Source organism: Pseudophryne corroboree, chromosome 12 (genome assembly GCF_028390025.1).
Source record: "Pseudophryne corroboree isolate aPseCor3 chromosome 12, aPseCor3.hap2, whole genome shotgun sequence".
NCBI classification, from domain to species: Eukaryota; Metazoa; Chordata; class Amphibia; order Anura; family Myobatrachidae; genus Pseudophryne; species Pseudophryne corroboree.
The window spans coordinates 92,364,388-92,385,411 of NC_086455.1; the positions used below are offsets into that span (position 1 = coordinate 92,364,388).

The 21,024-nt window shown below is 46.2% G+C and overlaps 1 protein-coding gene across 4 annotated transcripts in view; it reads right to left on the reverse strand.

The window, feature by feature from the left end:
* The window catches only part of KNL1 (kinetochore scaffold 1), a 431,776-nt gene that overhangs the window by 59,412 nt on the left and 351,340 nt on the right, over positions 1–21,024 (reverse strand). For all 4 annotated transcript variants that reach the window (XM_063947793.1, XM_063947791.1, XM_063947792.1 and 1 more), the window contains 2 exons: positions 14,739–14,816; positions 14,586–14,625 (listed from right to left, as the gene is read on the reverse strand). In XM_063947793.1, the coding sequence (XP_063803863.1) occupies positions 14,586–14,625; positions 14,739–14,816 (118 nt within the window). The remainder of the gene's footprint in view (positions 1–14,585; positions 14,626–14,738; positions 14,817–21,024) is intronic.

The window sequence follows — 21,024 nt, forward strand, 5'->3', positions numbered from 1 at the left end:
TGAGCCCACCTTCCTTGTGGAATGGGCATTTACATATTTTGGCTGTGGCAGGCCTGCCACAGAATGTGCAAGCTGAATTGTATTACACATCCAACTAGCAAAAGTCTGCTTAGAAGCAAGAGCACCCAGTTTGTTGGGTGCATACAGGATAACAGCAAGTCAGTTTTCCTGACTCCAGCCGTCCTGGAACCTATATTTTCAGGGCCCTGACCACATCTAGCAACTTGGAGTCCTCCAAGTCCCTAGTAGGCGCAAGACACCACAATAAGCTGGTTCAGGTGAAACACTGACACCACCTTAGGGAGAGAACTGGGGACGAGTCCGCAGCTCTGCCCTGTCCGAATGGACAAACAGATATGGGCTTTTTTGAGAAAAAAACCACCAATTTGACACTCGCCTGGTCCAGGCCAGGTCCAAGAGCATGTTCACTTTTCATGTGAGATGCTTCAAATCCACAGATTTGACTGGTTTTAAACCAATGTGTTTTGAGGAATCCCAGAACTACGTTGAGATCCCACAGTGCCACTGGAGGCACAAAAGGGGGTTGTATATGCAATACTCCCTTGACAAACTTCTGGACTTCAGGAACTGAAGCCAATTCTTTCTGGAAGAAAAATCGACAGGGCCGAAATTTGAACCTTAATGGACCCCAATTTGAGGCCCATAGACACTCCTGTTTGCAGGAAATGCAGGAATCGACCGAGTTGAAATTTCTTCGTGGGGCCTTCCTGGCCTCACACCACGCAACATATTTTCGCCACATGTGGTGATAATGTTGTGCGGTCACCTCCTTTCTGGCTTTGACCAGGGTAGGCATGACCTCTTCCTGAATGCCTTTTCCCTTAGGATCCGGCGTTCCACCGCCATGCCGTCAAACGCAGCTGCGGTAAGTCTTGGAACAGACATGGTACTTGCTGAAACAAGTCCCTTCTTAGCGGCAGAGGCCATAAGTCCTCTGTGAGCATCTCTTGAAGTTCCGGGTACCAAGTCCTTCTTGGCCAATCCGGAGCCATGAGTATAGTTCTTACTCCTCTACGTCTTATAATTCTCAGTACCTTAGGTATGAAAAGCAGAGGATGGAACACATACACCGACTGGTACACCCACGGTGTTACCAGAACGTCCACAGCTATTGCCTGAGGGTCTCTTAACCTGGCGCAATACCTGTCCCGTTTTTTGTTCAGACGGGACGCCATCATGTCCACCTTTGGTAATTCCCAACGATTTACAATCATGTGGAAAACTTCCCCATGAAGTTCCCACTCTGCCGGGTGGAGGTCGTGCCTACTGAGGAAGTCTGCTTCCCAGTTTCCATTCCCGGAATGAAACACTGCTGACAGTGCTATCACATGATTTTCCGCCCAGCGAAAAGTCCTTGCAGTTTTTGCCACTGCCCTCCTGCTTCTTGTGCCGCCCTGTCTATTTACGTGGGCGACTGCCGTGATGTTTTATCCCACTGGATCAATACCGGCTGACCTTGAAGCAGAGGTCTTGCTAAGCTTAGAGCATTATAAATTTACCCTTAGCTATATTTATGTGGAGAAAAGTCTCCAGACTTTATCACACTCCCTGGAAATTTTTTCCTTGTGTGACTGCTCCCCAGCCTCTCGGGCTGGCCTCCGTGGTCACCAACATCCAAAACTGAATGCCGAATCTGCGGCCCTCTAGAAGATGAGCACTCTGTAACCACCACAGGAGAGACACCCTTGTCCTTGGATATAGGGTTATCCGCTGATGCATCTGAAGATGCGATCCGGACCATTTGTCCAGCAGATCCCACTGAAAAGTTCTTGCATGAAATCTGCCGACTGGAATTGCTTCGAAGGAAGTCACCATTTTTTTACCATGGCCCTTGTGCAATGATGTACTGATTTTAGGAGGTTCCTGACTAGCTCGGATAACTCCCTGGCTTTCTCTTCCGGGAGAAACACCTTTTTCTGGACTGTGTCCAGAATCATCCCTAAGCACAGGAGACTTGTTGTCGGGATCAGCTGCGATTTTGGAATATTTAGAATCCACCCCTGCTGTTGTAACAGTATCCGAGATAGTGCTACTCCGACCTCCAACTGTTCCCTGGACTTTGCCCTTATCAGGAGATCGTCCAAGTAAGGGATAATTAAGACGCCTTTTCTTCGAAGAAGAACCATCATTTCGGCCATTACCTTGGTAAAGACCCGGGGTGCCGTGGACAATCCAAACGGCAGCGTCTGAAACTGATAGTGACAGTTCTGTACCACGAACCTGAGGTACCCTTAGTGATAAGGGCAAATTTGGGACATGGAGGTAAGCATCCCTGATGTCTCGGGACACCATATAGTCCCCTTCTTCCCGGTTCGTTATCACTGCTCTGAGTGACTCCATCTTGATTTGAACCTTTGTAAGTGTTCAAATTTTTTTAGATTTAGAATAGGTCTCACCTAGCCTTCTGGCTTCAGTACCACAATATAGTGTGGAATAATACCCCTTTTCTTGTTGTAGGAGGGGTAATTTAATTATCACCTGCTGGGAATACAGCTCGTGGATTGTTTCCCATACTGCCTCCTTGTCGGAGGGAGACCTTGGTAAAGCAGACTTCAGGAGCCTGCGCAGGGGAAACGTCTCGACATTCCAATCTGTACCCCTGGGATACTACTTGTAGGATCCAGGGGTCCTGTACGGTCTCAGCGTCATGCTGAGAGCTTGTCAGAAGCGGTGGAACGCTTCTGTTCCTGGGAATGGGCTGCCTGCTGCAGTCTTCTTCCCTTTCCTCTATCCCTGGGCAGATATGACTCTTATAGGGACGAAAGGACTGAAGCTGAAAAGACGGTGTCTTTTTCTGCAGAGATGTGACTTAGGGTAAAAAACGGTGGATTTTCCAGCAGTTGCCGTGGCCACCAGGTCCGATGGACCGACCCCAAATAACTCCTCTTCCTTTATACGGCAATACACCTTTGTGCCGTTTGGAATCTGCATCACCTGACCACTGTCGTGTCCATAAACATCTTCTGGCAGATATGGACATCGCACTTACTCTTGATGCCAGAGTGCAAATATCCCTCTGTGCATCTCGCATATATAGAAATGCATCCTTTAAATGCTCTATAGTCAATAAAACACTGTCCCTGTCAAGGGTATCAATATTTTTAGTCAGGGAATCCGACCAAGCCACCCCAGCTCTGCACATCCAGGCTGAGGCGATCGCTGGTCGCAGTATAACACCAGTATGTGTGTATATACTTTTTATGATATTTTCCAGCCTCCTGTCAGCTGGCTCCTTGAGGACGGCCCTATCTATAGACGGTACCGCCACTTGTTCTGATAAGCGTGTGCGCGCCTTATCCACCCTAAGGGGTGTTTCCCAACGCGCCCTAACTTCTGGCGGGAAAGGGTATACCGCCCATATTTTCTATCGGGGGGAACCCACGCATCATCACACACTTCATTTAATTTATCTGATTCAGGAAAAACTACGGTAGTTTTTTCACATCCCACATAATACCCTCTTTTGTGGTACTTGTAGTATCAGAAATATGTAACACCTCCTTCATTGCCCTTAACGTGTGGCCCTAATAAGGAATACGTTTGTTTATTCACCGTCGACACTGGATTCAGTGTCCCTGTCTGTGTCTGTGTCGACCGACTAAAGTAAACGGGCGTTTTAAAACCCCTGACGGTGTTTTTGAGACGTCTGGACCGGTACTAATTGTTTGTCGGCCGTCTCATGTCGTCAACCGACCTTGCCGCGTGTTGACATTATCACGTAATTCCCTAAATAAGCCATCCATTCCGGTGTCGACTCCCTAGAGAGTGACATCACCATTACAGGCAATTGCTCCGCCTCCTCACCAACATCGTCCTCATACATGTCGACACACACGTACCGACACACAGCACACACACAGGGAATGCTCTGATAGAGGACAGGACCTACTAGCCCTTTGGAGAGACAGAGGGAGAGTTTGCCAGCACACACCAAAAACGCTATAATTATATAGGGACAACCTTATATAAGTGTTTTCCCTTATAGCATCTTTTTTATATATTTCTAACGCCAAATTAGTGCCCCCCCTCTCTGTTTTAACCCTGTTTCTGTAGTGCAGTGCAGGGGAGAGCCTGGGAGCCTTCCCTCCAGCCTTTCTGTGAGGGAAAATGGCGCTGTGTGCTGAGGAGATAGGCCCCGCCCCTTTTTCGGCGGCCTCGTCTCCCGCTCTTAACGGATTCTGGCAGGGGTTAAATATCTCCATATAGCCCCCGGAGGCTATATGTGAGGTATTTTTAGCCAAAAATAGGTTTTCATTGCCTCCCAGGGCGCCCCCCTCCCAGCGCCCTGCACCCTCAGTGACTGCCGTGTGAAGTGTGCTGAGAGGAAATGGCGCACAGCTGCAGTGCTGTGCGCTACCTTAAGAAGACTGAGGAGTCTTCATGCCGCCGATTCTGGACCTTCTTCTTGTTTCAGCATCTGCAAGGGGGCCGGCGGCGAGGCTCCGGTGACCATCCAGGCTGTACCTGTGATCGTCCCTCTGGAGCTAATGTCCAGTAGCCAAAGAAGCCAATCCATCCTGCACGCAGGTGAGTTCACTTCTTCTCCCCTAAGTCCCTCGATGCAGTGATCCTGTTGCCAGCAGGACTCACTGTAAAATAAAAAACCTAAGCTAAACTTTTCTAAGCAGCTCTTTAGGAGAGCCACCTAGATTGCACCCTTCTCGGCCGGGCACAAAAATCTAACTGAGGCTTGGAGGAGGGTCATAGGGGGAGGAGCCAGTGCACACCACCTGATCCTAAAGCTTTACTTTTTGTGCCCTGTCTCTTGCGGAGCCGCTATTCCCCCCCCATGGTCCTTTCAAGAACCCCAGCATCCACTAGGACGATAGAGAAAAATAAGAATTTACTTACCGATAATTCTATTTCTCATAGTCCGTAGTGGATGCTGGGGACTCCGTAAGGACCATGGGGAATAGCGGCTCCGCAGGAGACTGGGCACATCTAAAGAAAGCTTTAGGACTATCTGGTGTGCACTGGCTCCTCCCCCTATGACCCTCCTCCAAGCCTCAGTTAGGATACTGTGCCCGGACGAGCGTACACAATAAGGAAGGATTTTGAATCCCGGGTAAGACTCATACCAGCCACACCAATCACACCGTATAACCTGTGATCTGAACCCAGTTAACAGCATGATAACAGAGGAGCCTCTGAAAGATGGCTCACAACAATAATAACCCGATTTTTGTAACAATAACTATGTACAAGTATTGCAGACAATCCGCACTTGGGATGGGCGCCCAGCATCCACTACGGACTATGAGAAATAGAATTATCGGTAAGTAAATTCTTATTTTCTCTAACGTCCTAAGTGGATGCTGGGGACTCCGTAAGGACCATGGGGATTATACCAAAGCTCCCAAACGGGCGGGAGAGTGCGGATGACTCTGCAGCACCAAATGAGAGAACTCCAGGTCCTCCTCAGTCAGGATATCAATTTTGTAGAATTTTACAAACGTATTTGCTCCTGACCAAGTAGCTGCTCGGCAAAGTTGTAAAGCCGAGACCCCTCGGGCAGCCGCCCAAGATGAGCCCACCTTCCTTGTGAAGTGGGCATTTACAGATTTTTGGCTGTGGCAGGCCTGCCACAGAATGTGCAAGCTGAATTGTACTACAAATCCAACGAGCAATAGTCTGCTTAGAAGCAGGAGCACCCAGCTTGTTGGGTGCACACAGGATAAACAGAGAGTCAGATTTCCTGACTCCAGCCGTCCTGGAAACATATATTTTCAGGGCACTGACGACGTCTAGCAACTTGGAGGCCTCCAAGTCCCTAGTAGCCGCAGGCACCACCAATAGGTTGGTTCAGGTGAGACGCTGAAACCACCTTGGGGAGAAACTGAGGACGAGTCCTCAATTCCGCCCTGTCCGAATGGAAAATCAGATAAGGGCTTTTTCAGGATAAAGCCGCCAATTCTGACACGCGCCTGGCCCAGGCCAGGGCCAACAGCATGACCACTTTCCATGAGAGATATTTTAACTCCACAGATTTAAGTGGTTCAAACCAATGTGACTTTTGGAACCCAAAACTACATTGAGATCCCAAAGTGCCACTGGAGGCACAAAAGGAGGCTGTATATGCAGTACCCCTTTTACAAACGTCTGAACTTCAGGGACTGAAGCTAGTTCTTTTTGGAAGAAAATTGACAGGGCCGAAATTTGAACCTTAATGGACCCCAATTTCAGGCCCATAGACACTCCTGTTTGCAGGAAATGTAGGAATCGACCCAGTTGAATTTCCTCCGTCGGGCCTTACTGGCCTCGCACCACGCAACATATTTTCGCCAATTGCGGTGATAATGTTTTTGCGGTTACATCCTTCCTGGCTTTGATCAGGATAGGGATGACTTCATCCGGAATGCCTTTTTTCCTTCAGGATCCGGCGTTCAACCGCCATGCCGTCAAACGCAGCCGCGGTAAGTCTGGAACAGACAGGGTCCTTGCTGGAGCAGGTCCCTTCTTAGAGGTAGAGGCCACCGATCCTCCGTGAGCATCTCTTGAAGTTCCGGTTACCAAGTCCTTCTTGGCCAATCCGGAACCACGAATAAAGTGCTTACTCCTCTCCATTTTATCAATCTCAGTACCTTGGGTATGAGAGGCAGAGGGAGGAACACATACCCTGACTGGTACACCCACGGTGTTACCAGAGCGTCTACAGCTTATTGCCTGAGGGTCCCTGGACCTGGCGCAATACCTGTCGAGTTTTTAATCATGTGGAAGACTTCTGGGTGAAGTCCCCACTCTCCCGGGTGGAGGTCGTGCTGAGGAAGTCTGCTTCCCAGTTGTCCACTCCCGGAATGAATACTGCTGACAGTGCTATCACATGATTTTCCGCCCAGCGAAGAATCCTTGCAGCTTCTGCCATTGCCCTCCTGCTTCTTGTGCCACCCTGTCTGTTTACGTGGGTGACTTCCGTGATGTTGTCCGACTGGATCAACACCGGCTGACCTTGAAGCAGAGGTCTTGCTAAGCTTAGAGCATTGTAAATTTCCCTTAGCTTCAGGATATTTATGTGAAGTGATGTCTCCAGGCTTGACCATAAGCCCTGGATATTCCTTCCCTGTGTGACTGCTCCCCAGCCTCGCAGGCTGGCATCAGTGGTCACCAGGACCCAGTCCTGAATGCCTAATCTGCGGCCCTCTAGAAGATGAGCACTCTGCAACCACCACAGGAGGGACACCCTTGTCCTTGGTGACAGGGTTATCCGCTGATGCATCTGAAGATGCGATCCGGACCATTTGTCCAGCAGGTCCCACTGGAAAGTTCTTGCGTGGAATCTGCCGAATGGGATTGCTTCGTAGGAAGCCACCATTTTACCCAGAACCCTTGTGCATTGATGCACTGAGACTTGGCTCGGTTTTAGGAGGTTCCTGACTAGCTCGGATAACTCCCTGGCTTTCTCCTCCGGGAGAAACACCTTTTTCTGGACTGTGTCCAGGATCATCCCTAGGAACAGAAGACACGTCGTCGGAACCAGGTGCGATTTTGGAATATTGAGAATCCAATCGTGCTGCCGCAACACTACCTGAGATAGTGCTACACCGACCTCCAACTGTTCCCTGGATCTTACCCTTATCAGGGAATTGTCCAAGGAAGGGATAACTAAAATTCACTTCCTTCGAAGGAATATCATCATTTCGGCCATTACCTTGGTAAAGACCCGGGGTGCCGTGTACCATCCATACGGCAGCGTCTGAACTGATAGTGACAGTTCTGTACCATAAACCTGAGGTACCCTTGGTGAGAAGGGTAAATTTTGACATGAAGGTAAGCATCCTTGATGTCCCGAGACATCATGTAGTCCCCTTCTTCCAGGTTCGCAATCACTGCTCTGAGTGACTCAATCTTGAATTTGAACCTCTGTACGTAAGTGTTCAAAGATTTTAGATTTAGAATCGGTCTCACCGAGCCGTCCGGCTTCGGTACCACAACAGTGTGGAATAATACACCGTCCCTGTTGCAGGAGGGGTATCTTGATTATCACCTGCTGGGAATACAGCTTGTGAATGGCTTCCAAAACTGTCTCCCTGTCAGAAGGAGACATCGGTAAAGCCGACTTTAGGAAACGGCGAGGGGGAGACGTCTCGAATTCTAATTTGTACCCCTGAGATATCACCTGAAGGATCCAGGGGTCTACTTGCGAGTGAGCCCACTGCGCGCTGAAATTCATTGAGACGGGCCCCCCACCGTGCCTGATTCTGCTTGTAAAGTCCCAGCGTATACTGAGGGCTTGGCAGAGGCGGGGGGGGGTTTCTGTTCCTGGGAACTGGCTGATTTCTGCAGCCTTTTTCCTCTCCCTCTGTCACGGGGCAGAAATGAGGAACCTTTTGCCCGCTTGTCCACGAAAAGACTGCGCCTGATAATACGGCGTCTTCTCATGTTGAGAGGCGACCTGGGGTACAAACGTGGAATTCCCAGCTGTTGCCGTGGCCACCAGGTCTGAAAGACCGACCCCAAATAACTCCTCCCTTAATAAAGCAATACTTCCAAATGCCGTTTGGAATACGCATCACCTGACCACTGACGTGTCCATAACCCTCTACTGGTAGAAATGGACAACGCGCTTAGACTTGATGCCAGTCGGCAAATATTCCGCTGTGCATCACGCATATATAAAAATGCATCTTTTAAATGCTCTATAGGCAAAAATACACTGTCCCTATCTAGGGTATCAATATTTTCAGTCAGGGAATCCAACCACGCCAACCCAGCACTGCACATCCAGGCTGAGGCGATTGCTGGTCGCAGTATAACACCAGTATGTGTGTAAATACCTTTTAGGATACCCTCCTGCTTTCTATCAGCAGGATCCTTAAGGGCGGCCATCTCAGGCGAAGGTAGAGCCCTTACAAGCGTGTGAGCGCTTTATCCCCCCTAGGGGGTGTTTCCCAACGCACCCTAACCTCTGGCGGGAAAGGATATAATGCCAATAACATTTTAGAAATTATCCGTTGTTATCGGGGGAAACCCACGCATCATCACACACCTCATTTAATTTCTCAGATTCAGAAAAACTACAGGTAGTTTTTCCTCACCGAACATAATACCCCTTTTTTGGTGGTACTCGTATTATCAGAAATGTGTAAAACATTTTTCATTGCCTCAATCATGTAACATGTGGCCCTACTGGAAGTCACATTCGTCTCTTCACCGTCGACACTGGAGTCAGTATCCGTGTCGGCGTCTATATCTGCCATCTGAGGTAACGGGCGCTTTAGAGCCCCTGGCGGCCTATGAGACGTCTGGACAGGCACAAGCTGAGTAGCCGGCTGTCTCATGTCAACCACTGTCTTTTATACAGAGCTGACACTGTCACGTAATTCCTTCCAACAGTTCATCCACTCAGGTGTCGACCCCCTAGGGGGTGACATCACTATTACAGGCAATCTGCTCCGTCTCCACATCATTTTTCTCCTCATACATGTCGACACAAAAGTACCGACATACAGCACACACACAGGGAATGCTCTGATAGAGGACAGGACCCCACTAGCCCTTTGGGGAGACAGAGAGAGAGTTTTCCAGCACACACCAGAGCGCTATATATATACAGGGATAACCTTATATAAGTGTTTTTCCCCCTTATAGCTGCTGTATAGTTAATACTGCGCCTAATTAGTGCCCCCCTCTCTTTTTTTTAACCCTTTCTGTAGTGTAGTGACTGCAGGGGAGAGACAGGGAGCTTCCCTCCAACGGAGCTGTGAGGGAAAATGGCGCCAGTGTGCTGAGATAGGCTCCGCCCCTTTTTCGCGGACTTTTCTCCTGCTTTTTTATGGATTCTGGCAGGGGTTAAATGCATCCATATAGCCCAGGAGCTATATGTGATGCATTTTTTTTGCCATCCAAGGTGTTTTTATTGCGTCTCAGGGCGCCCCCCCCCAGCGCCCTGCACCCTCAGTGACCGAAGTGTGAAGTGTGCTGAGAGCAATGGCGCACAGCTGCAGTGCTGTGCGCTACCTTGTTGAAGACAGGACGTCTTCTGCCGCCGATTTTCCGGACCTCTTCTGCCTTCTGGCTCTGTAAGGGGGCCGGCGGCGCGGCTCTGGGACCCATCCAAGCTGGGCCTGTGATCGTCCCTCTGGAGCTAATGTCCAGTAGCCTAAGAAGCCCAATCCACTCTGCACGCAGGTGAGTTCGCTTCTTCTCCCCTTAGTCCCTCGATGCAGTGAGCCTGTTGCCAGCAGGTCTCACTGAAAATAAAAAACCTAATCTAAAACTTTCACTAAGAAGCTCAGGAGAGCCCCTAGTGTGCACCCTTCTCGTTCGGGCACAGAGATCTAACTGAGGCTTGGAGGAGGGTCATAGGGGGAGGAGCCAGTGCACACCAGATAGTCCTAAAGCTTTCTTTAGATGTGCCCAGTCTCCTGCGGAGCCGCTATTCCCCATGGTCCTTACGGAGTCCCCAGCATCCACTTAGGACGTTAGAGAAAAACAATTTTCTCCATCGTCAATCTGGGGGAAGCCATCACTCTGGGATTTCCCAAAGCAAGCTTATCAGGGGAGCAAATAGCAGGAGATACTACTCGTAGAAACTTATGCCCAATATTGGCGTCACTTGCTCCAAACGTATGGAAGAGAAAACATTTTGTAAAGGTGTGTACAGATGACAAGTTAGCTGCCCTGCACAACTTATTCACAGATGCACCATGTCGAGCAGCCCAGGTAGCCCCTACAACACGAGTCGAGTGAGCTCGAATGGCGTCAGATACCGTCACATTGGATGACACATAAGTCTGATGAATGGCTGAACTGACCCATCTAGCAATAGATGCCTTAGAGGATGGCCATCCACGTTTTGGTGCATCTAATAATACCAACAAGGAATCTATATCGAAGAGATGCCATACGTTCCAAATAAATTCATAAACCACAGACCACATCTAAGAGAGATGAAGGTGAACCATCTTCTGAGATTGAGGCCCCCTAAATGCTGGAAGGACAATGTCCTGGCTCATGTGAAATTTGGACACTACCCTCGGAAGATGGTTTTGTGCGTAAAACCCCCCTAATGGAAAATAATCTGTGGAGGTTTACAAGAAAGAGCAGCCAACTCTGAAACTCTTCTGGTTTAAGAAATATCCAAATGAAAACAACCTCCAAAGTAATGTAACGCAATTCCACTGACTTAAGAAGCTTAAAAGGAGCCTTCTGTAAAGCCTCCAAAAACTGGTTAGATAATAGGAAGCAGCGCGTTGTGGTTAATGGATCTTTTTCAACTTGGACTGAAGTGCTAAGTGGTGTGCTCAGTATTAGGACCGCTATTGTTCAATATTTTCATTAACGACCTAACATAAGGTCTAGAGAGCATGGTGTCAATTTTTGCAGATGATACCAAATTGTGTAAGGCTATAAATACAGAGGAGGATGCCGAGTTTCTTCAGAACGACTTAGTTAAATTAGAAGCATGGGCAGCCAAATGGAGAATGCGCTTCAACACAGACAAGTGTAAAGTAATGCACTGTGGTAACAAGAACATAAATTACACCTACCTACTAAATGGGGTAAAATTAGGGGATTCTGTACTGGAATAGGACTTAGGTGTCCTCATAGATAGCAAGCTAAGCAGTAGTACCCAAAGTAGGACTGCAGCAAAGAAGGCTAATAAGATATTAGCATGCATAAAACGGGGTATTGATGCTAGGGACGAGAGTATTATACTCCCATTATATAAATCACTAGTGAGGTCACACCTTGAATACTGTGTACAATTCTGGGTACCGTACTACAAAAAGGATATCCTGGAGCTTGAAAAGGTACAGAGGAGGGCGACCAAACTAATTAAGGGCATGGAGACGATGGAATACAAGGAAAGGCTTGAAAGACTAGGCATGTTTACATTGGAAAAGCGGAGACTAAGAGGGGATATGATCAACATCTACAAATATATAAGGGGACAATACACAGAGCTTGCGCGGGACCTGTTTTTGGTTAGATCAACACAGAGGACTCGTGGACACTCGCTCAGGTTAGGGGAGAGGAGATTCCGCACAAAACGGCGTAAAGGCTTTTTTACGGTAAGGACAATACATGTTTGGAATTCCCTGCCCGAGGGAGTTGTAATGGCGGAATCTGTCAACACCTTTAAGAATGGGTTAGATAAATTCCTAATGGATAAGGATATCCAGGGGTATGGTGCATAGTCATGCATTATAGTTACTATAAATAGGGATAAAATGTAACGGCTGACAGCAGCATCAGTCAGAAATTTTAGTCAAATCATCATGCATAGGAGACCACAAATAGGTTGAACTCGATGGACAATTGTCTTTTTTCAACCTCAGATATTATGTTACTATGTTACTAAATTTAAGTCGCACAGGGAAACTTGGGGAACATAAGAAGGTTAAATGTGTAAAACAAATTGGAGAAAAGTATTAACATACAGAATGTGAGCAGGATAGAAAAAGCCGATATCCGTCCCTTAAGAGACGACAAGCGTAGGCCCTTAGGCTAGTGCCACACACAGCGTTGTAGCGGGTCACGTTCAGCAGGACCCATTCGGCAAGAAGAAGCCTACACACAGGTTCCTATGTGGCAGTGTCGCATCCATCGGACCCAACCACAGCATGCTGTGAAATCTGGTAGAGGCACTGGCTGAATGCTGTTCTACAGGGTCCGGCGAAAAACACTATGAGTGGCCCTATCATTAGACAAACCTTCCTGCAGAAAAGAAAATTTGAGAGAGACACAAAACACATATGGCTTCCATTTATGACACTCATATCAGGAAATATATTTTGTCATATATGATAAATCCTTGAGGAAACTGGCTTTCTGGCCTGAATCGTGGTTTCCACTATCTTACAGAAAAACCCTTTGGCTCTCAGAATTTTGATTTCAGAGCCAAGCCATCAAAGTCAACCAATTCAAATCAGGGTGTAGACAAGGCCCTTTATGATGAAGATCAGGGTGTAATGGAAAATGGATTGGATTGGATCCTCGACCACTACGTCCTAAAGAATGGCGTGACTGGCATGAGCTTTCCGATGAATTTTCTTAATTACCCGAGGAAACATATGCAGAGGCGGAAAGATGTATGCTAGCTAGAATGCCCAGGTGGCTGTCATGGCATCCACTAGAAATGCCTTTGAATCCTTTGACCAAGCTCCATATACCAGAAACTTTTTGTTCAGACGTGAGGCCATGAGGTTGTTGTCTGGTAACCTTCATCTGGACTCAATCTCCACAACCACCTCCTGGTTTAATTCCCAATCTCCAGGGTGTAACTTGTGGCGTCTTAGAAAGTCCACCTCCCAATTGTCCACTCCTGGAACGTAAATTGCGGAGTTTGCTGGAATCCAAATCTCTGCCCACTTGAGTATGTGCGAAGCCTCGGGCATAACCCACAAGCAACTTGTGCCACCTTGCTTGTTGATATAAGCCACTGCCGTGGCATTGTCCGTCTGAATCCACACAGGTACACTATTGTTCTGCAGAAGGGACTGGACCCTTAGTAACGAAAAAACAAAATCGCCCTCAATTCCAATATTTTGATTGGAACTGTGGCTTTCTGAATTGACTATTGCCCCTGCAAATGTATGTTGTTTTGTACTGCCGTGCCCCAGCCCGTAAGACTGGCATCTGTGGTAAAAATCACCACATTCCGATTGTCATCAGAAAACCTCTTGATAAATTTGTACTGTCTAATCACTGACAAATTTGTGGTGAAAGTCCGAACATCTGCCTGTCTAGCCGAACATGTCTTCAACCAGCGACGAAGCAGCTGGTTCTGTAGTGGCCTGGCATGAAATTTGGCAAACGGGACTGCTTTGAAAGAGATCACCATCTTTCCCAGCAGCTGCATAGCCCTGAGAATGGAGACCTGAGACAGTAACAAAAGGGTTCTTACTCTGGATTGGATATCCATAACCTTTTCCTGTGAAAGCTAAACTGTTACAGTGTGCCTTTCTTCCAAAGCACTAAAACAAGACTGAGAAAGGTAGGAGTCAGCTGATTGTTTAGTGCCAGACTCAGATAGGTCAGATACACACTCAGAGCAATGCTATCCCTCAGACTGACATAAGAGGAATTATAGTATGCTCTGAATCTCTGCTCATTTTGAAAACAACCTCAATACCAAATCACAATAATTAAAATTAAACTCACAAAGAAATATGCATATTAATAATTATTGCTTGTTTTTTTAAAAACTCAAAAAATGTTGCTATTATCCATACACTAGTAACAAAACCGGCCAAAAATGACCATTAAATTCCTATAACACATCTCAACACGCACTTGTGAAGGATAATCATCTTCTGTGGTATTTGATATCTTGCAATGATTGTTTCTAACTACTACTTCTAGATCATGGGGGGGGTGGGGGGGGGGGGGTAGGTTGCGGGAATCAGGAAGTGAGAGTTTTTTGTATTTTTTTAATTGCCAATCATTTACATTTAGAAACCAGGGTGATTGTGTCATATAATGAATTGGCACTTTAAAAAAACTCACAAAATCTCCCACTTCTTAATGCTCACACCCTATTAAATTTCCCCCTACATATATCTGAATATACTTCACAAATGCATTAGCCTACCAATTTGTGATAAATGGAAAATTAATCTTACCCGATGCAATCCTGCTCCACAGACTTCAAATGTTCAATCTCTATAAGAATGAAAAAGCACATTGTGCATTATTACAGTTGTATTAGCTTTAGAATAGAAGTATCAGGAGCCTTCTGTAATCACATAACACAATGACAACTTGCTTTTACTTACCATTACGTATTTCAGCACCACATGGGACTTCATCTGCCAGGTTAGGATTTCTGCATTCCTTATCCAGTTTGGCAGTTTCTAAAGTATAGAAAATCAAATGCATTCCATGAGAAATACGTGCACAAGAGAGATCTACCTCAGTACCGGTAAATGGTAAGTACTGTGTAAACAAACAATGGATAAATAAGGGCATCTGTGTTGTTCCTCACTGTACCATCCAAACCTATTTCCCAGGGAACCAATGTTGTATGGAATTTCATAACAACCTGGTACTTTCAGACACCTTACAACCAAATTGCAGAAACCAGTGACATGTATATACGTGGAGGGTTGGGGATGATATGTCGGCGGTCGGGATCCCGGCCGCCAGAATGCTGGGGGGACAGCTAGTGCAACGGAGCCCCTTCCAGGTTCTATTCTCACTTTATGGATGTGGTGGACACCCACGAGTGGGAATAGCCTGTTAGACGGCATTCTAGCTGGCGGCATTGTCAACGGTCGGGATTCCGGCGTCGGTAGCCAGCATATCAACTGCATCCCTATGTAAATACTCAACTTACTAGCCTTTTATACCCAAAATATTTTGGGGGGTTTGTGAAACTTACCAGTAAAAGGGGTATCATAATGTGCAAATTAGCTGCAGTGCAATGCAAATAAACTACTGACCTGCATAGTTCTCTCTAATAAATCCTTTGAACAAATACAACATTTACAGTATATTTGTCTTAAATAAAAACCACTACACACTACAACCCTTTAAAAAAAAAAAAAAAAAAAATAATAATAATAATAATAATAATAATAAATAAAAATAGGATTTTAATTACATACCGGTAAATACTTTTATTGTAGTCTGTAGAGGATACTGGGGTTCCATTTAGTACCATGGGGTATAAACGGGACCATTAGGAGCCATGGGCACTTTTAGAATTTGATAGTGTGGGATGGCCCTCTGTGCCCCTCCTACCAGACTCAGTCTAAGAAACTGTGCCCGATAATATAGACATACTTTGAGACAAGGATAGATAAGGATAGTGGTGAGATTCCGAACCAGCACACACAAACAAGGAGGAAAGCCATGCTAACCAAACTTGAAACAGGAACAGCTGAACCAAACAACAATACTGAACCAAGTAACAATGCAGGAAGAACGAAGCACCAGGCAGGCGCCCAGTATCCTCTATGAACTACGAGAAAAGGATTTACCAGTAGGTAATTAAAATCCTATTTTCTCTTACGTCCTAGAGGATACTGGAGTTCCATTTAGTACCATGGGGAAGTACCAGATCTCCCAAACCGGGTGGGAGAGTGCTGAGGTTCCTGCAGAACTGATTGACCAAACTGAAGGTCCTCAGAGGCCAAAATATTGAATAAAATAAAACTTAGCAAACGTGTTCGAACCTAACCAAGTAGCTGCTCGGCAGAGCTGTAACGCAGACACACCCCGGGCAGCCGCCCAAGAAGAACCCACCGACCTAGTCGAGTGGGCCTGAACAGATATCGGAATGGGCAAGCCTGCCGTGGAATAAGCATGCTGGATAGTGAGCCTGATCCAGCGTGCAATGGACTGCTTTGAAGTAGGACACCTACTCTTATTGGGATCACACAGAACGAACAGCGAGTCAGATTTCCTGTGACGAGCTGTTCTCTTTATGTACACCTTCAAAGCCCTCACAACATCCAAAGACTTTGGAGTAGCAGAAGTGTCCGTAACAGCCGGAACCACAATAGAACACAACTTATCAGGACTGTCTAATCTTAAAGACAGACAAAATCAGGCGCAATTAACTATATAATCACAATTGTCTTTTTTATACAAGATATATTAGCAGCTTCTATTTGATTATCTGGAAATCAGTAAAGTGATCAAAGGAAATTGTGTGTTAATTAATAAATAAGTAACAGCAAGGAGCGCTCTAGATTAAAAATATAGACGTTATGGAAAGAACTTACCGTTGATAACGTTATTTCTCTTATGTCCACAGGTATCCACAGGATAAGGTTGGGATATGCCGGAGAGACAGCGGAAATGGCACCAATACGGTCACAAGCTTTCTGGCCTCCCAGGATGCATCGGGGCTTCACCATATAATCCCGCCCACTGACTCAGTCAAATCAGTTCTTTCCACAGCGATTAGGCAGGAGCATCAGGTAGAAACCTATTTAGGCGATAAGAACACACATGCACACCCTTCCATACAAGAGGGAAGAGGTTTAATGATTGTCAAGATCCTCAAATCAGGTGCGTCAGGGTGGGACCCCTGTGGATACCTGTGGACATAAGAGAAATTACGTTATCAACGGTAAGTTCTTACCATAACGTCTATTTCTCTGGCTGGGTCCACAGGATAACATTGGGATTCCCAAAGCCAGTTTTAGTGGTGGGGACGCTCCTGATTACACAGGAGGACCTTTCGCCCGAAGTCTGCGTCATGAGAGGCAAAAGTATCCAAGGCATAATGTCTAATGAATGTGTTTATGGAAGACCATGTGGCTGCCTTACAAATCTGTTCTGCTGAAGCACCATGTTGTGCTGCCCATGAAGGACCTACCTTACGTGTAGAGTGAGCAGAGACATTAGCTGGAGTAGGGAGATATGCATGAGAATAAGCTTCTGAAATTACCATTCGGAGCCATCTTGCCAGCGTCTGTTTACTAGCAGGCCATCCTCTTCTATGAAATCCGTAGAGGATGAAGAGAGAATCTGTATTTCTGTTGGCACTAGTACGATCTATGTAGATTCTTAATGCTCGGACTACGTCCAGCGACGCTTCTCCCGCAGAAAGTTCCGATACCTGAAAAGCTGGGACTACAATCTCTTCATTAAGGTGAAACTTTGACACCACCTTCGGAAGATAACCAGATCTAGTTCTGAGAAATACTCTGTCTGGAAAAAAAACTTAGGAAAGGAGACTTACACGATAACGCTCCTAAATCTGACACTCATCTGGCTGACGCCATTGCTAGTAGAAAAAGTACTTTAGCCGTTAACCATTTAAGACCTGCTCTCTTTAGTGGTTCAAACGGAGGTCCCTGGAGGAATTTAAGAACTAGATTCAAATCCCAGGGATCTGCAGGAGGAACAAATGGAGGTTGAATATGTACCACTCCCTGAAAGAAAGTACGTACATCCTGTAAATCAGCAATCTTTCGCTGAAACCATACAGTTAACGATGATACTTGAACTCTCAAGGAAGCTACTTTCAAACCTTTATCCAATCCTACTTGAAGGAAATCGAAAACCCTAGACACTTTGAAAGATTTTGGATTTAAACTTTTTTCAGTACACCAATGAATATAGGCTTGCCATATTCTATGATACACACGAGCTGAAGAAGACTTTCTTGCTCTAAGCATAGTTTGGATTACTTGTTTTGAAAATCCTCTAGCTTCTAAGATAGAGGTTTCAACAGCCACGCCGTCAAAGACAGATGATCCAGATGACTGACAACAAGGACCCTGCATTAGCAGATCTGGACGTTGAGGGAGCAGTATTGGTGCTTCCACTGACATTCTCAGTAGATCTGTGTACCAATGCCTTCTTAGCCAAGCTGGAGCTATTAGAATTATTGCTCCCTTTGCTTGCTTTATTTTTCACACTACTCTGGGTAACAGAGATATTGGAGGGAACAGATACGCCAGATGAAATTTCCATTCTACTGACAGTGCGTCTACAAGGACCGCTCCGGGATCCTTTGTTCTCGATCCCTACCTTGGAACTTTGTTGTTTAGACGAGACGCCATGAGGTCTATCTCTGGTAGACCCCATCTGTTCGCTATTGTCTGAAACACTTCTGGGTGTAATGCCCTTTCGGTTTCCTGAATGGTGTGTCGACTGAGAAAATCCGCTTCCCAGTTCAGTACACCTGGGACAAACACTGCTGACAATGCTGGGAGATGGGGTTCTGCCAATCTTAGAATGGGAGTAACTTCCTCCATCAATCTTTTGCTGTGAGTTCCTCCTTGATGATTGAGGTACGCTACTGCTGTCGCATTGTCTGACCGAATCTGGACCGGTCTTCCTTGCAGATTGTCCTTTGCCTGAACTAGAGCCATATAAATGGCCCTTATTTCCAACAGATTTATTGGCAGGCGACTTTCCCTTATGGTCTATTTTCCCTGGAACCAAAGGCTTCCGAGTACCGCACCCCAGCCTTGCAGACTGGCATCTGTTGCCAGGACTTGCCATTATTTTATCCAAAAGGGTCACCCCTTGTTTAAATGGTCTGTCTGTAGCCACCACGCTAGAGACTTTTTTACGTTTACTGGAAACTTTATCATCTGCTTTTTTATCGTCTGATGATTTCCGTTCCATTTGGTCAGAATAAGGTGCTGTAATGGTCTGGAGTGGAATTGCATATTTCCACCATGTCGAAGGTTGATACCATGAGACCCAACAGTCGCATTGCTGCATGGACTGACATTGTCTGGGTGTGCAACGCTTCCTGAGCCATGACCTGCACCTTGACTATCTTTTTCTCTGGTAAGAAAACTCTCTGTAGGTCTGAATCCAATATGGCCCCCAAATGAACCATCCGCTGTGACGGAATCAGAGACGACTTTTCCCAATTTATGAGCCACCCGTGTCTCTGTAAACAAGCTATTATCTGTTGAAGATGGCTCAAAAGTAACTCCTGCGAATGTGCTAGGATTAACAGGTCGTCGAGGTATGGAAATATTCTTATCCCCTGCTGGCAGAGATAAGATGACATAACCACCATAATCTTGGTAAACACCCTGGGTGCTGTTGCAAGCCCGAAGGGCAAGGCTTGGAACTGAAAAAAATGTTCCTGTAGGATGGCAAACCTGAGGTAGCACTGATGAGACCGTGCTATAGGCACATGTAGGTAAGCATCCTGTACATCCAGAGATACCATGTAATCTCACGGTTCCATAGCCAACATTATGGAGCGTAATGTCTCCATGTGGAACCTTAGGATCCAAATGTACTTGTTTAACATTTTCAGATTGAGAACTGGTCGAAATGACCCATTTGGCTTCTGGATCAGAAATAGATTGGAGCAAAACCACTGTCCCCTTTGTGATGGAGGTAATGGGACAATCACACCTGACTGCAGTAATTTTTGGACTGCTTCTTGCAGGGCATTGGCCTTCGACTCTATATGAGACGGGCTGGTGCAAAAAAAATCTTTGAGGAGGCTGCCTCCTGAATGGGAACCCATACCCCTGAGATACCACCTTCTGCACCCAAGCATCTGTCGTCGACTGTTGCCATATGTGTGCAAAATGAAGGAGTCGGACCCCAACCCTGGAATGCTCCAGGCGGAGGCCCGTCTCTTCAGGCTGATGGTTTCTTTTCAGGCTTGGAAGCTGGCTTTCTACTAGCCCATTGCTTCCTACCCCTGGCCGATCTATTGGACTGGGGCTGCTTAGACTCCTCTTTAGCTTTGCCATCGAAATGGGCGAAACTTTGAACCCTTAGACTTTGGGTTATAACTAGCCGGAAATCTGACCTTCTTTGATTCAGCCTCTAATTCTAGGATATAAGACAATTGTTTTCAAAACAATATATTACCAATGAAAGGCAAATGCTTCCAATTCTTTCTTGGATTCCGCATCTGCTTTCCAGGTATGTAGCCAAACAGCTCTACGAGCGGCTATTGTCAAGGCTGAAGCTTTAGAAGTAACTGTACAAATATCAATTGCTGCTTCTTCCAAGTATTGGGCAGATTGTCTTAAACGGCTTAAATTATACTCTTGATCCCTATTAGGAGAAGAGAGGCCATTCTCTAGTTCCTCTATCCATTCGCCCATTGCCTTTGCTTCCAGGCCGAAGCCATAGCAGGTCTTACCACTGCTCCTACGAGACAAAATATATTTTGCAAGAAGCTATCTACCCTTCTGTCTGTGACATTTAGTAAGGTAGATGACAGTGGTAAAGAAGATTTATGCACAAGTCGCAGTACATGTGCATCTACTTTTGCAGGAACTTCTCTTTTCGAACAATCCGCAGCTGGAAATGGATAATAAGAATCCCATCTTTTCGGAATCTTATACTTTTTACTGGGCGTCGCCCAAGATTCATCCATCATTTCCGTCAGCTCATCTGTCGCTGGGAATTCAGTTTTAACTGACTTTGTTCGTTTAAACACAGGTGCTTTAGACTTTGACACTGTTTTGGCTGGCTCTTCCAAAGAGAGAACAGCTTTCACAGCGTCAATAAGTTCAGCTACATTCTCTGAACTAAAACTCTGCGACTGATCATCATACGGAGTATTTGAATATACTGTGTCGTCATCTGTTGTATCATCTTGTGTAGTCTGCC